Source organism: Prionailurus bengalensis, chromosome A3 (assembly GCF_016509475.1).
Source record: "Prionailurus bengalensis isolate Pbe53 chromosome A3, Fcat_Pben_1.1_paternal_pri, whole genome shotgun sequence".
Classification (NCBI taxonomy): domain Eukaryota; kingdom Metazoa; phylum Chordata; class Mammalia; order Carnivora; family Felidae; genus Prionailurus; species Prionailurus bengalensis.
In genome coordinates this window covers 135,703,902-135,720,591 of record NC_057354.1, presented here as the reverse complement: position 1 = coordinate 135,720,591, position 16,690 = coordinate 135,703,902, and the positions used below count along the sequence as shown (strand labels likewise).

Here is a 16,690-nt window from a genome sequence, read left to right as displayed (position 1 = left end):
GGTGCAGCCACTGTGGAAAATAGTATGAACTTTCCTTTAAAAATTAAAAATGGAGCTATCCTATAATCCAGGAATTGCACTGCTGGGTGTTTACGCCTACGATACAATAACACTAACTTAAAGGGATACATGCACTCCTATGCTTATTGTAGCATTATTTACAATAGCCAAACTACAGAAGTAGCCATCGGTTGATGAATGGATAAAGAAGATGTGGTATACAGATACAATGAAGTATGACGTGGCAATCAAAAAGAATGAAATGTTGCCATTTGCAAGAACATGGATGGAGCTAGAGAGTATAATGCTAAGTGAAATGAGTTAGAGAAAGACAAATACCATATGATCTCATATGTGGAATTGAAGAAACAAAACAAGGGAACAAAGGGGGAAAAAAAGAGACAAACCAAGAAACAGACTCAACTATAGAGAAGAAACTAGTGGTTACCAGAGGGGAGGTGGGCGGGGGAACAGGTGAAATAGGTAAAGGGGATTAAAAGAGAATACTTCTCATGATGAATAAAAATAAAATAGAGTGATAAAAAGATAAATTCCTAAAAAATAAATCAGGCCACTGAAATTCTTCCTATTGAATGGTAGAAATTGTTCATATCATATTATATTCTGTTTTGATCCAAAAAGACACATAGACAATTCCTCTGTTGTTATTATTGGAAACATTTAATTTCTTTTTAAAATGTATCTTTATTAGAGGGCCACAAATCTGGTTCCCCATACAAATTCAAAATCAGGAATGAAATGTGCTGGGAAGAAAACTCTCTAATGTGTCCAAAGGCATCTATAAATCACTTGGATTTGTGCCACATGTGAAATCACCCAGTTTTAGTGATAAAGGGAATTCTGTTCTTGTTTTTTGTTAACCAATCAGCTGGGTAAACTTGATATATTTTCTTTCCTCCCTGGGCCTCAGTTTCCTCATCTATAAACCAAGGAAATTGAAGATAAACAACTGTAGGGCTTAAGCCAGTTTGATTAGTATAAAATTCTATAATTCCATGAATCCTGCTCGGTCTCTAACCTCCAATCAAATCACAATGTGTTCTAATGCCATAGTAACCCAGGTGCACTGCACAGCAATTAAATCAGAGAGCACACAAACAATGCCCAGCTAACAAAGCTGGGGGTCAACCCAACAGGTGGTTTCTATTAAGACAGATTCTAGATTCTACTTTTAAAGCTACAGGTGCATTAATTTTTTTTTAAAGACAACCCTTCTATAGAACCCATTAACTAAGGATGCAAGAATTAAATGTCATTATCATCATGAACAAATTTGACAGTATCTGTCACAACTTTATCTGAGGCTTTAGGGTTGGGGACTGAAGAGCAACCCTTTTACACTAAGATTAAAGCCATTTGCAGCAAAAGACCACATGCTTTTTTTTTTTTTTTCCCACCCAGCTCCCTACGTGACATCAAGACACTGGTTAAAGAATCACTGTTATTTCCTTTGAGCTGGAGAAACGACAATGCTTTGCGATGCTGCTACCTTGACTAATGTATAGGGTGCATCACTGAAGAGCAGAAAAAACAAATATTATGCTTTTCTTGATTCTAAATATATGTACTTTTAATCTCTGTATTCAGCCTATGTAACAACCCGCCAGGGAAGAAAATCAAATTACATACTGTACACATAAACCTCAAAAAGTACTGATTACTGATTAGAGAAAGAAAAAAAAAAGGTAGGGTAGAATTGCAAAAGGAACCGTGAAAAGGCATAGGTCTGAGCTGTTAAGAACTTATTACCATAGTGCTGCTCTCAGGGAAATGAAACACATCGATATGTATTTTAATTAAAGTATGAAGTGTGCAAGCAAATGCCACAGAGTTCTTAGTCAGCACCTTTAAAAAAATCTTTTATTTTATCTTTGTTGAAACCAATTGCAAAATGATTTATTTGCCCGGAAACTCATGATTTGTGAGGCTGTATAAATCAGCCATATGCAGTAATTCCTTCAAGTGGCAACATATTTGCATGTGGTAAGGTGACTTACGATTTTGGAAGAAATTCATTAGTTTTATGAGAAACTAAAACGCTTGTGGACAAATGAAATATAAACGTATGACCTGAAGCTCTATTTCTGCAGCAAAGCATCTGAAGACTTAGTCTTACTTCAGACACATTAAATTAAATGTACATATCGTGTAGCTTTCAGTGCACGTTACATGACCATGAGCTCATTAACAGTTCTCTCACTCTTGCTAACCAAGTAGTTTTCTCTGAAAATTGTATTTTATTGGGGATTAAACACAATATTGTATGAACCTAAATTATGCTTCTAATTAGTTACTGGTTCGACCTGAATCAAAGAAAGCCTAGGCAAGTCCTTGTGTTTTGAAATAAGGTATAGGAGACTTTCATGGTTTGGAGTATTCACCTCATCAAAGAGATCCACGTCCTCGAAAGAAAACTGCACAGAGTAAAGATTGAACGCATTGAATATTTGGAAGAATCTCGTCAGTCAGTCGTAATGAATTTGCATCATTGTGTTAATCCGGAAGTTTGTTCTTGCGAACTTACAAGCAAAGAGGATATCCATTATTGCTATGTATACAGGCAAAGCACATTAGGTTTGGGCATTGTACAGAGAGCCTCAGGATTGCAAACCCGGAGGAGAGAAAGTCCTTGGCTGACAGCTGCTTCCTTGCCGGGTGGATGCATTGATTCACCCAGGAAGCGTGGACTTGGGGCCCCAGAGGCCAAGCAGACTGTATCAGCGTATGGAGAGCTTTAAGCAAATTTCACAAAATTCTGAGCATGTTTTTATTTTGTTGTATATTTTTCATCCTTGTTTCATAATGCAGAATGCAAATTCTTCAGAAGTTCTAGGAGATTCAGTGTTGCATTACACTGATGATCCACCCGATGGACCTTTCTGTTCACACCCCTGGCGGGGTGCATGATATGCTGTCACAAGGTCAGTATGACTGAAGTCTGTTGCACCTGGAAGCCCTTGCGTGGTTACGATTTCAGAACTAGAGAATTTTCCAAAGTGATTTCTTTTTATGTTAAAAAAAATTCTTTTTTAATGTTTATTTATTTTTGAGAGAGAGACAGAGACACAGAGCGTGAGTAGGGGAGAGACAGAGAGAAAGGGACACACAGAATCTGAAGCAGGCTCCAGGCTCCGAACTCTCAGCACAGAGCCCGACGTGGGGCTCAAACCCACAAACCATGGGATCATGACCTGAGCCGAAGTCAGACACTTAGCCAACTGAGCCACCCAGGTGCCCCTCCAAAGTGATTTGTGATCATGTATGAAAATATTACTCCCACCCAAGCATGCTTTTGAGTGTCCATCTTGAACACGGGAAGCTTCAAAAATTTAAACAAATGTGTTTTGTTTATTGTTCTAAGTTTACTTTGGCTTATTAATTTCTTGTTTTATGCCAGTTTGGGAATATTCCATGCTTCAGTCTTGGAACGGCAATATATCCATGTTCTATTTTCAGTTCAATATCATAAAAGCTTACTGGGCTGTGCCATAGCTGAAGCTCAGCCAGGCGGTGGGGGAGACAGGTCGTCAGTCCCAGCCTTCAAAAGATTACAGCCTTATTTTTTTAAAATTTTTAAACTTTTATTTATTTTTGAGACAGAGAGAGAGAGAGGCAGAGAGAGAGGGAAACACAGAATCCAAAGCAGGCTCTAGGCTCTGAGCTGTCAGCACAGAGCCCGACCCGGGGCTCGAACCCATGAACTGTGAGATCATGACCTCAGCCGTAGTTGGATGCTTAACCGACTGAGCCATCCAGGTGCCTCTGGTTTCTAGTGGGAGTTTCTAATGGAATACATAATTTTTCCATTGAGGGCAAAAGAATCTTCTCTTTTTTCTCCTTAGGCTGTTGGACAGGTTTTGTTAGTGTTCATTTCTCTGAAGCAGTGGCACTTGGGGAGTTCTGGTTTTACACAAGAATGTCGCCTCCCATCCCCTACCTCTCATGGGCTTGAAGACTTGTCCCCCATTTGTGCGTGGTCATGAAGGCTTTAGCTCCAGAGCATTCATGGCACTCCAGCACTCTAGCAGCAAAAGGTTTGAGCCTCACTCTCTGGCCTTCCAGTGCTGCTTCACGTCTGGTAATACAGATTTCGTGTTTTATTACAGTCTCAGCTACCCATTAAAAACAAGTTGAGGACATCTTGAGGAGAGGGAAAAGGCAACTCATACTTGGGGGGAAGATACTTGCACCACGTTATTTGTCAAAGGACCCACATCTAGAACACTTAAAGAGCTCCTGGGTTTGAGGAATAGCAGGAAACATATGGCAGGTAAAGGACAAAGGCAAAGGAGAGAGTAGTGGGAGGCCCACAAATGATGCCAATGTGACACAAAGAACAGCTCACAGCAGGTTATGGCAGAAAGTAGAGAAAATGTTTTCAGTGAGCATTTCTATATAAGGGAGCAGAGAAGGGAAGACGTGTGGTCACAAGAAGCTTTTGTTTTTGTGTATAAAAGGGAGAAAAATAGTAGTATAATCGTATCAATAGGACTGGCTCAGTGGGGTCGGGAAGGATAAAGAGGGAAAGAGGAAGATGTCCGTTGGTCTGGTGACTGCCCTTGGGGAGGGGAGAAGGTGAGAGAAACGGAATGCGAGTCAGGGGGTTGCCAGAACTAAGGACTTGAGGATTCCCCAGTCCCGAGAGAGAAGGCAGAGAATAAAGGCACAGCTATAGGCTGGTGGAGTTGGCACTGGGAGGCTTGGAAACTCTTCTGATAGCTGCAGTTACATCAGTAAAATACCAAGCAAAGTCGGTGGATAGTGAGGATGGAGAGGAAGGTGCTGGAGGTATGAGGAGAAAGGAGGGGGCACGGAATCGTGATCTGGAAGGGAAGGTGCAGGGAGACGAACCAGTATTACGGTGGCCAGACGGTAGTAATGCGACAGTCGAAGCTCTTGACCTGAACTTTAACTTGACAGCACTCAGGGCGGCTGCATGCTTTTCTCCCGAGGTGGTTGATGCGTGAGCAGGGGCACAGTAGGTGGAGAGTTAGGTTTCCCTGTGCTGTGGTTTTGCCAACCGAGGATGATGAAACACAAGGGGGTGAGAGGCTGAAGGTGAAGGAATGCAAGGGATTCACAGTAAGGGTTGACCATGGAATTGCAGGTGGTGGGAAGGAAGACAGGACAGCAAGGGAGTGAGGGACAGGGGAGGGTGGTAGGACCCATGGATCGGTGGCGATATTGGGATAGAAAGACTAAGTGCTGAGAATAGGAGAGGGGGTGGCCTGCAGAGATGAGAGCCGGTGGTGGGAGAACCCAGTGCTTGAAGGAGCCATGCCCGTTGCTAATGGCATAACCTTGGGGTCCATGGATGACGAAATCACTGGGCAGGAGGTCGAGGAACTGACCATACAAGACTTTAACAAAATCGTCTCTAAATCCCCAGTAATTAAACCAAAGGTATTATGGGAGAGGGCAGTGGACAGAAGCCCAAATCATCAAGGAATGGAGACTGTCGGGTAAGTATGAATTTGATCCTGTTTCTTGAATCTTCTTTGTGTCCCGTCTTACCTACTTCAGGACTTGGTCATCTCTGCATCCCAGGACGCCGTCTGTAAATGCCTCCTAGCTTGATTTGGTCTTTATGCAGCCAGACTTTTCCTTTCCCACTCCATTCTTCATGCAGCGGTCTGACTGTGTATCTGCCTATAGCCTGACAACCTCTTGGAGACTCCCCGTCCCCTGTAAGAGATGTCTGAATTCCTCACCCTGGGACTCTGGGTCTTTTGTGACCTGGTGGCTGCCTACCTTCTCATTGTCCCCTCTCACAGTGGCATTTCAGCCGCAGAACACTGTGCATTTCTGCTCGTGGTATGCATCATCACATGACTGCGCCTTCCCTCGGCTGGGACTGCCTCTCCCCTTCCATCTGTGTGCTCAGTTCCTTGTCTAGCAACACTGAGCACATCAGTGGAGTCTCCATTCAAGGGTCACACTTCCAGGGAGCCCTCAAAGCTGGGATGGTCGATGCATTACACCCTGCGTGCAATTTTTCTGCGAAGCTTGCCAGCAGGTCATGAATATTTGTGAAATGCAGGAATAATTGAATAATTGATCTTTTTTTTTAAACATATATACTTTGGGGGAACTTAGAACGTATAGCAAATTAGACCCTTTGAGCCTCAATCTTGTGTTTTTAAAACACTTGTTTTAATATTTGAAAGCAAGTGAAAAGGAAGTAAGCTTAAAATAGTATTTTATCGTACTCTCCTTGGTTTCAAACAAGCCAAGAGTGAACTTGAAAGTCCTGAGACTTTAAAGAGGTAAGCAGGTCCAATGCTTCTGAAAATATCCACTGCCCAGTACCAGTGGATATTTGCACACTGTTACCAGGGTCTGAGTGATTTGTTAACTGTCTGCCACGAGATGCTTTTGCAGCGGAATGGAGAGCGAGCCCATTCCAAAGCATCCTGCTTAGTTCCGCCGAAATGGTGTCTGTTAGCCAGACTTTTTGATGGTTTTCCATGTGTTGATTCACATCCTGGCACAAAGTCCTCGTCTCGGGGCATGTGGGACAGCACCGGCCACTTGCTTCATGGTATCAGTTGGGGAGACTGAGGCACAGGGAGAGTGCTGAGTCGCTAAAGCCACATAGCAGCTCCCTGCCCTTGATCGATCTGTGACTCCTGGCTCCCAGGCTCCACCCTCCGCTGCCCCTCGCTCGCCCTTACCACTGGTTTTTAGCCCCATCTTTGGTTTGAATCATTTCGACTTCCAGCTGTGTTCTCAAAATTAAGTTCCTTCCTACGCCACAGTATTCTTCAGGTTTGTCTTTCCCAGAAAGGTTTTTTTTTTTTTTGCCTCTCCCTTCCTGGTGGAAGAGAATCAGCATGTGTTGTGGTATTATTATTTAAATGTTTATAATCTGCCATTTTCTGCACACCACGTCCCCAGCAGCGTCGAGTCAGACGGCCTCACACAGGTATCGTCTGTTCCATCTGGTCCTGGCGGTGCTGCAGGCGGGCCCTGTATGGTGCGGCAGCTGAAGGTCCATATGGTCTCAGGTGTAGCCCCAGGTAAAGCATATTGCAGAGTGCCAGTCCGCGGGCCCTGAGGCGGGAATACTGCCGGGAGGCACACATCTGAGTGAAGTGGCCACCGCTGTGCCAAAATCAGAGGGCAGAAGGTGTTCTTGGCCTCGGGGATGGTCTGGCCTTCCAGGACCGGTCGGGGACCAAGAAGCCATACTGAATCGCAAATGTCAGTGCCTAAGCGGCATCCAGAAAACTTGCTCTTCTCTTTCCCTGCTCTCAGCCCTCCTAAGTCAGGCGACAGAAGACAGAAGTCAGGCGAAGGGAGACAGGGTGCCCGACGCCCAAAGTGGGCCATCGTGAGCTTAGCCTTTTCTGCAGAGTTGGCCTTGTCGCGTTAGGTATTTTGTTCTTTGTTTCCTTTCTAAGAAGACAGTATTGCTAAAGGACGTCTGCTTTGGAAGCTAGAGTTCTTTTCCTTATTTTAGTCCAGACTTTATCGTTGGAGTCTCCATGTGATGATTTGTTCTCATCAATCTTTGCAAGATAAGAATTCCATCTGAGATGTTAAAGTTCTCTGATCAACACAGGGAAGGATACAGAAAGAGGCACTTCACAGGGATTTTCGTGGGAGGTCACCCCCCCCCCCCTCCCTTGCTCTCAAGGGCATCTGACCTCCCTGCTACTCGTCTTTGCCAAAGATGCCACCTTTGGACCTCTCTTCAGGGACACTTCTCTCTGGGGCCACTAAAAAGCCCTTGTGACCACACTTTACCATTCCATATAAATCTCTGAATCTTTTAAAGTAAATTTAAAAGTCATCCATAAGGCCTGAGGATAACTTTATAATGAAGCTTCCAAGGGTATTCAAGGAATTGCATTACATTTTTGGTGTGAAATTGGCAAGTCTTTTTTAGAATGCTTGGAATTTAGTTGAATCCCCAAAGCAAAGAAACTATTAATGCATACCTATTTGTGGGCCCTGACAAAATGGACAAACCAAAGAATTTTAAGAACCTTCATTTTTATGTCTATATCGGAACATTTAAAAAATACACCGGAGGTACTCGTGTTTTTTTATTTATTTTATTTTCTAACGTTCACAAATCCATGTGGTTTTATGGCGACAAGTCCGTTTGCTTTATGACACCGCACCAGCCCAAACTTTACCAATGGCCAACATCCGAGCGCATAAAGGGAGTTTACGGTTGCTGTCACTTCCTGTACTCCTCAGTGGGCAGAGAAAATTGCACATTAAACCACCCAAATATTTAGCAGCAACATAACTGGTGGGTTGAACCCAAGGAGCAAAGCTCGGAGAGGCAATGTGGCAAACAGTTCATAAGGTATGCGCATTTTTGGAATGGAAGATACAGTCTTTGAGTTCATAAGTAGTGTAGGATTGTGAAAAGGTATGGAAGTGTATGTCATAACCGAAGCAAAACATGCTAGAGACAATGACACGAAAATAGAACAGCCCCCATTTTTGTCATTATCCTCAGAGAGGGAACTTTGTCTGAGACCAGACAACCAGCATGCAGAGGAGCAAGTCGGTCTCTAAATCCCCACTTCTCAGCCATCACACACGCTAACCTCACCCCTTGCGGGAGAAAGCACTAGCTTGTAAACACCACCAGGAGAGGCGGGGTCCTCAGGGCGCCTCAAGTTATTGAAATGAATTTTGGAATCCTGAGATCAACAACAGAGGGTAAGGTTTTTATAGAAAATTAAAGTAGAACTAAGAAAAACATGTATAAATTGGGTTTGAAACATATTTTATTATTATTTTTTTAATGTTTATTTCTTTACTTTTGAGAGAGGATGTGGGCAGGGGGGAGGCAGAGAGGGTGACGCAGAATCCGAAGCAGGCTCCAGGCTCCGAGCTGTCAGCACAGAGCCCGACACAAGGCTTGAGCACATGAACTGTGAGATCATGACCTGAGTCAAAGTCAGACACTTACCCCACCGAGCTACCCAGGCGCCCCTGAAACGTAAATGAGTATCTTATAATTAAATACAATTTAAAAATGCTCCATTGGAGTGTGCCTTCCCAGCTACTCTGTAACTAGACACTGATGACTTTCCCCAGCATCAGAGCAGGACTCAGAGGTCAGGACCTGGACTCCCACAGCCCTGAAGCTTCCAGTTGCAAAGGTGAATGTGGCTCCTTTTCTAAGCAGAGCATGCTTCCAAGATCCGAGTTAACTTCCGTGCCAAGTGATCGCACTCTGAGGTCCAGTTCACCGTGAGCAACAGTATACACAGTGTCTATGTCTGTTCACAGTCTGATTGCATGACTGATCTCCAATTCTGGGCTCCCCTGGAAGGTAACTACCTCGTGTCCTCTCCTGGGCTTGTCCTGCACTCAGTCTGCAAGGTGCACTGAGGGAGAAACCCTGTCTTCTGCCCAGGCCTCCACAGGCTGGGCACCAGCAAAGCAACAGTGGTCTAGAGATGTCTGCAGAAATGGAGATCGAGGCAAATAAGGGGTTAAAAGGAAGGAAAAAAAAAAGTTGATAAAAACTGCAACAGCAAAAGTGAATCCTCATGTAAACTCTGGACTTTGGGTGATAACGATGGGTCAATGTAGGTTCATCAGTTTTAACAGCTGTATCACTCTAGTCGGGGATGTTGCTAATGGGTGAGGCGGTACCTATGTGGGGGCAGCAAGTGTATAAGTAAGCTCTGTACCTTCCTCTCAATTTCACTGTGAACCCAAAACTGCTCTGAAATAACGACTTGGGGCGCCTGGGTGGCTCAGTCAGTTGAGCATCCGATTTTGGCTCGGGTCGTGATCTCACGGCCCATGAGTTCGAGCCCCTCTGACGGCTCAGAGCCTGGATCCTGCTTTGGATTCTGTGTCTCCCTCTCTCTGCCCCTCCCCCATTCATGCTCTGTCTCTCTCTGTCTCAAAAATAAATAAACATTAAAAAATAAATCAAAAATAAGTCAAATAATGAAGACTTAAAAAAACGGGCAATTGTATAATCAGAGTATTTGAATCAATTGCTGGAAGGAGTTAAATATCAGCAGTTTTGCTGATATTACTGAGATTAAATAGGAATGAAGAAGAAAGAAGAAATGAAGGTTAACTATAAGCATATATTTATGGGGGGGGGTCTAAGGTAAAAGGAGTTCTGAGGACATCCCAGGATTGGCCTCAGAAAAACTACCTCAGGGTGGGCCAGAGAAGTCATTTTGGATGTCAAGTTGCCAACCTGGTCAGCCGGGTATTGAATTCTTTATTGTTTTCCAAGTAGGTAACAGTGTTACACTAGATCATCTATGACTCTGAACACATTGAAATAGGAAACCTCTTTTTCTTCCTCTGAGTTACTTGCCTGTGAGATCAGTCTCGATGAAACCTTGGAGGCATTAATGTAGTTAAAGTGCCTTATGTTACTCTCTTTCTTTGCTTCTTCCCGTTCAACGGTGAAGGACATCTAGATTTCAAATCCCTCAACCAGCCGGTTATTCGCCAACTTTCATTGGGGACCTGCCCTGGGCGACTTGGGCCAATGGGAAGCTTATTCTCTACCTAGCCTTTAGGCTCCCACGTTCCGTGATTAAGAGGCTCGTCAATTCTGGGATCTCTTTCACTCTGAGTCCTTAGCTACATGCATTTCCTGCCTTCTCTGTCATCTCACACTTCCCCAAATGTCGGTACCTTCAACATGGGCCTTCCTCACCCAGAATCAAGCCCGGTGTTCTCAATATTTATAATACAGCCCACTCTGCTGCTACGATATTCCTTATAATACGAAAATAATAACGTCCGCTTTCCAAGAAGCGTATGTTTTTGAAACACATCCAAAAATGCATTTTCCTTTGCACTTCTGTTGCCTGTGTTTACACTGTGGATGTTTTAGCTCGGGTATTGTGGGCTGTTGTTATAGAAGAAGGTGTTCAGGGATGCCATTGGCCCAGAAGATTCTCCTTGAGACGCGGTTGCTTTATAACTCACTTGTGTCACTGAGACCCACCATGACTGAGGCTTAATTGGCTCTGATGCGCCGTGAATGGCAAAGAAGCTGGTTGTTTGGATCGTTGCATGGGGCATGATGCTGTTCAGCCTCTTCAAACAAAGGACTGGCCGAGTAGCAGCGCTATCAAAGGCTTGCAGATGGGGATGGTGTGCCGAAGGGCTCCTGCTTGGGTAGGCGTGGAGACAAGTCGCCCTAGCCTGCTGTTTGGGCTTACCAGCACCCAGACTGCTGATAACGCTCACTTCTGGGCATTTCACTTGTGAATCCTCAGTGAGGGCAGAGAATGGCATCTTCTTCTAATCCAGGCTTCCAACCAGCAGAGGAGCTGCTGGGTGAGAAGAGAAAATTCTAGAAGGGGAACAGAAAGAAGAAAAGATGAAGAGCTTGGGTGGATAGGAAGACTCAAAGAAAGGGACAAGTGGGTATTCAATTTCCTTGGAACTCACCAAAACCCTCAGGGGCAGGGATTTCCTCCTTAAAACGGAGGTGCAAAATCCTATTCAAGAAAAGAGGTATTAGGTTCCGGGTGATGTGATTTTCTGTTTGTGCCGTTCCTGACTTACTCTTCAAGGCGATTGTGCAAGCTGTTCCAATTCTTAGGTCCAAAAAGGGGGTTATCTTTTCTGTTCATCCAAGGCAAAGACCGTTTCTCTGAGAAGGCTCCTTGTCTTTCACAGAACATTGGTTTCCCACACCTGGTTTGGGGTCCTCTTCTGTCTATCGTGGAAGCCGTCCCCCGAATGGGCACAGTGGTGTGCACCAAGTAGGTGCTCAGAAGGTGTTGGCCGAGTTGATTTTCACGTGGATATTTTGAACGCTTGTCATGGAACGGCCCTTGGAGGTGCCCTGTTCCAGCTTCCCCACTTAGAGAAGAGGCTGTGAACTTCAGGGCACCGCCGATGACGGGAAATGCTTGTCGTGTGTGCGTGAGGTACACCTCAGAGGAGGGGAATCCAGAAATGCAAGGAGCACTTCATCAGAGAAAATTCTACGCACAATAATAAAAGCAACCCCCCAACTCCTCACAGCAAGAGCCACAGATGGGACAAGAGAAGCAAGTGAAGGGCGTGTTCATGTGTCAGATATTATTTCCATGGCCGAGGCAAAATTAACAATCCAACATAAAGCATTTGAGAACAGAATACTAAAAATGAATCTTGAAATGAGACACAGACATTTCTTTTTATATTTATAATTATCTCAAGCCCTCCCTTAAGATTTCCTGCAAGGGATAAAAACAGACGCTTGAGTAATAGGTATTACTTGTGTCTTTTACGAAGTTGCGAGTTCCATGAGATCCGGAGTTTTGCTCCCCTTTACAAGGCTGCCCCCGTGACCACCTCTACCCTGCCGCACACACATGGGCACACACACAGGCACATGCGGGGACACACACATAGACACATACATGGGGACACACACGAGCACCCACAGATGGGCACACACACATGGACACACATGGGCACACACACACGAGCATACCTGGGTAAACAGAGGCATACGTAAAGAGACACACATGGGCACACACACATGGGCACAGACACGGGGACACACACATGGGCGCACACACACAGGCACACTCATGGGACACATGCCTGGGCACACACACATGAGCACACACGCAGGAACACGCGGTGACACACGAGCACCCACACATGGACACACACACGTGGACACATACACAAGGGCACACACGCGTGGGCACACACATGGACACGCACACATGCCCTTGCCTGACACGGTGGCTGGTACAACACAGGTGCTCAGTACATTTTGTTTTAAAAAAAAATTTTTTTTTTCAACGTTTTTATTTATTTTTGGGACAGAGAGAGACAGAGCATGAACGGGGGAGGGGCAGAAAGAGAGGGAGACACAGAATCGGAAACAGGCTCCAGGCTCTGAGCCATCAGCCCAGAGCCCGACGCGGGGCTCGAACTCACGGACCGCGAGATCGTGACCTGGCTGAAGTCGGACGCTTAACCGACTGTGCCACCCAGGCACCCCAATGCTCAGTACATTTTGAAAGGGAGGGGATCCTTCAGTCATTTAACAAATATTATTAAGAAATTACTCTGGGCGAGCACTCTGCTGGTGTTTTCACCCCGAGTAAGATGAAATGTTTGCCTTCAACAGGTTCATAATCTGGTGGACGAGTAGACATTTCTTGTTTAGAAATTTCAGTAAAAGAACATGAAGGAGTCCCCAAGGAAGAGTTAGTTAAACCTAGTCAGCCAGCGCAGACCAAGCCGTCAAACTAATTCCAAGGTAGAGATTTTCCGGGTAGACTGGGGGACAATGTCATCAATGTGGATTGAACATCAGGAGACATATTGTAGACACACAACAGAGATCTCAGCCCACTGCAGTGACTAACCGGTCATTCATATTCTACACGGCCCTCCGCTCCCAGAGGTCAGGGACTCTGGAGCTGCCATGCATCCCTATGGCCCCAGAGCTTAGAACATTGCCTAGCAAACAGCCAGCACTCAATAAATGCTGCTGGATGAATACAGGCAGCACCAGATGAATGGCCCCAAAGAGATTGTCAGATCATTTGCGTAATGTCTCCTACCTCATTTTAAATACCTGGCATTTGACCCAATCTCCCCACATATGGCTTATCTACAACTGGGGGTAAAAATCAAAAAAATTCTGCTGAAGTTACTTAAATTTCCAAGGAGAGAACAGATGGTGGTTTTAAATAGTTATGGGAAGAAATTAATGGGAAAGAAGACAATGGCAAGAAAAATCAACGCTCTCTCTGTGGGTATAAATCTGGGTGAGGTCAGAAGAGGGGCCTACTCTTTGGACCAAGTTTCTCCTGCAATCAATCCACAAGCTGCAGCCACAGATTCTGTGACACCCAGTGACATTCACTCCAACTGGCAAAGAGAATGTGACAAGCAGGCCTATTTTTAAGTGGCAGTTGAATCGAATTCATGTCAAGAAAAGAAAAGGGTCGGGTAGGAGAGTGAAAGGGAGAGAGAGAGGCTTTCACAGACGCCCTGCTCTGAAGAGTCCCATCAGGACGTCCCGGAAGGCTGCTCCCTGTTTGGGAAACGTCAGGGCAGGAATGAAGGAAAGTTCAGTCCAGGAGTTGTTGGAAGACAAAGCTCTCTGGCCTCCAGTTGTCCCGAGCCCTGAACTCTCACGGATTTCTTTGAATGCAGGCAGGGCCAGACAGCTGGGTCGTTCTGGTGGCCTAGGGTGTTGTGAGGCCACCGAGGTGCCCTAAGTGGCCCGGAAAGCTCAGCCCCTTGTAACCTTGGCCACGTTCACACATGTGCTCAGGACCGACGTGGTTCAACAGCCGGTGCCTTCATGGGTCTGTGTTTGTAGGGGGAGAGGAAGGAGAAGGAAAAGGGGGTGTGAGCCACTGGGTCTTGGGTCAGCTCTGAGCATGTATCTGGGTCTAGAGCGTGGTTTAAATCCTTAACTTTTCTGTAGTCTGGAGAAACCCCCAAAGTTCAGGTGAAGAAACGGTAAACAGAAATAATGGAAAAAATCAGAATTTTATTTTTAATAGGTTTGAGGGATATGCCAGAAAAAAATGGAACCTTCTTGTAGACTTCGTACCGTATTAGAGTTAAAAGTTTCAGAAATCATCATCATAAGGAAACTGCAGGACAGTGAGCAGAATTATAAAATCAGGGTCATTAACCAGCCTTCTTTCTGCTATCAGTTTCCTCAGGGAGACAGATTTTGTCCTTGCATGGGGACCAGAATGAGGTGCAGGAAATCTTCTAGAAGAGCCTTGATTTACAGGGAGGGAAAAGGGAAGTGCTGTGTGGGGGAGGGGGTCCCTCTTCTGGACATTAGCATAGCTTGGCTTACAGCTCCAGTTTCTGGAGTTTTCTGAGGCCGCCATTCTTGGTTCATGAGTTTAACAGGGGAGAAACAAGCCACTTGTGTATGATGGTTAATTTTATGTGTCAACATGACGGGGCTAAGAGTTGCCCAGGTAGCTGCTAAAACATTACTTCTCGGTGTGTCTGTGAGGGTGTTTCTGGAAGAGGTTGGCACTTGAACCAGCAGCCTGAGTGAGGAAGATAGGAAAATACCCTCACCAAGGTGTGCAGGCATCATTCAATCCACTGGAGGCCTGACTAGAACAAAAAGGTGGAGGAAGGAGGGATTCACTTTGTCTGCTTGAGCTGGGACATCTGTCTTCCTCTGTCCTTGGACGTCAGGTGCTCAGACGACAGACTATGGGACTTCTCCACCTCCGTAACCATGTGAGCCGGTTCCTATAATGAATCGTTTTCTATGTAACTGTATCTCTATTATTTCTGTCTCTATCTCTGCCTCTCCCTCTCCCTCTCCCTCTCCCTCTCCCTCTCTCTCTCTCTCTCTACCTCTGTCTCTGTATCTGCAGTGGACAAAGTCAGGGTGGTCATTGCTTTCCTGAGCAGGCCATAGGCTTCCTCCTTCCACACTCCAGAGCTACTATGCTCACTGGCTCCCATGATCAGAATTCTCCATGTTTGAGGAACACCCGGGTGGCTCAGTTGATTGAGCGTCCGACTTCAGCTCAGGTCATGATCTCCCAGTTTGTGGGTCCAAGCCCCGCGTCGGGCTCTGTGCTGACGGCTCGGAGGCTGGAGCCTGCTTCGGGTTCAGTGTCTCCCTCTCTCTCTGCCCCTCCCCCACTCATGCTCTGTCTCTCTGTCTCAAAAATAAATAAACATGAAAAAAAATTAAAAAAAAGAATGCTCCGTGTTTGGGTGTGAGAGTCACAGGTAGGGCAAGGTGCAACGCCCCAGGGAAGACGGGCACGGAGGGACCTTGAAGAACTTGTAAGGAGACACAGGTGGAGCACTTCTCTCTGCTGCAGTGTCTTGAACCAGGAGGGGAACACGGGGTCTTGCTTTCCTGAGATTTAGTCTCGTTTTGCTGGATCTCAGGCATAAGGTGCTTGAGGTTTTATCTCTGCAGACCACACGCGTCCTCAACTCTCCCTGCTCCACAGACAGAAATCAGGGCTTTGTCTAGGTCTGTGCACAGGGAGTACCCATTATCCAGCCACACCTGACACCTGGCCTCACTGTAGCCACAGGGCCCCCGTGGCGGTGACATACGGAGGCCGCAAATGTCCGGGAGGGGCCCTCGCACCATGTGGCGTCTTTGAGGAATGTCCTGCAGCCTCCCCTGTGTCTGCACACACTCTTTCTCCCTGCCCCTTCTCTGTCTCCAATGGGGGAAAGACGAAGGTATATGCTATCCTCCTCTCGGGGGATGCTCAGCGAGGTTTACTTGCCAAAGGCTCGCCCTGAAATCCGTATTTTCAGCATTGATACCTCAATAACATTGGTATTTTGAAAACTTTCAAATTTGTAGACATTACTGAGATAGGACAACTGATTTTTTTTCTTTCTCTCTCTCCAGCCACCTGACAGAACGCCTTGATAATCTTCAACCTGTGCACTTACACCGACCAAGAAATATACATTTCTTGAATCAGGCTGACTTTTGGGGAGGACCCGCTTTTCATCGCAGTGATAACCTGTGATCCCAAGGTATGCTTCACTTTATTTAAAGAAAACGATCCTCTCTGATTGAAATTGCTGGTCACTCGCCAGAAATGTTATGCTGTGCAGGGAGCTGGGGGTCCGTTGGATTAAGTGGTTGTCAATTGTAACTCTTTGATGTTTCAAACACGAGGGGCCAAAGTTGGGAGAAGGTAAGGTGTTCAAGGCATTCTAGAGAGGA

The 16,690-nt window shown here is 45.6% G+C and overlaps 1 protein-coding gene across 1 annotated transcript in view; it reads left to right on the top strand.

The window, feature by feature from the left end:
- The window catches only part of RNF144A (ring finger protein 144A), a 291,346-nt gene extending 274,864 nt beyond the window's left edge, over positions 1-16,482 (top strand). Inside the window, exon 10 of the mRNA XM_043604614.1 lies at positions 16,367-16,482. Coding sequence (XP_043460549.1) covers positions 16,367-16,387 — 21 coding nt within the window. The 3' untranslated portion in view covers positions 16,388-16,482. The remainder of the gene's footprint in view (positions 1-16,366) is intronic.
- Positions 16,483-16,690: the final 208 nt, after the last annotated feature.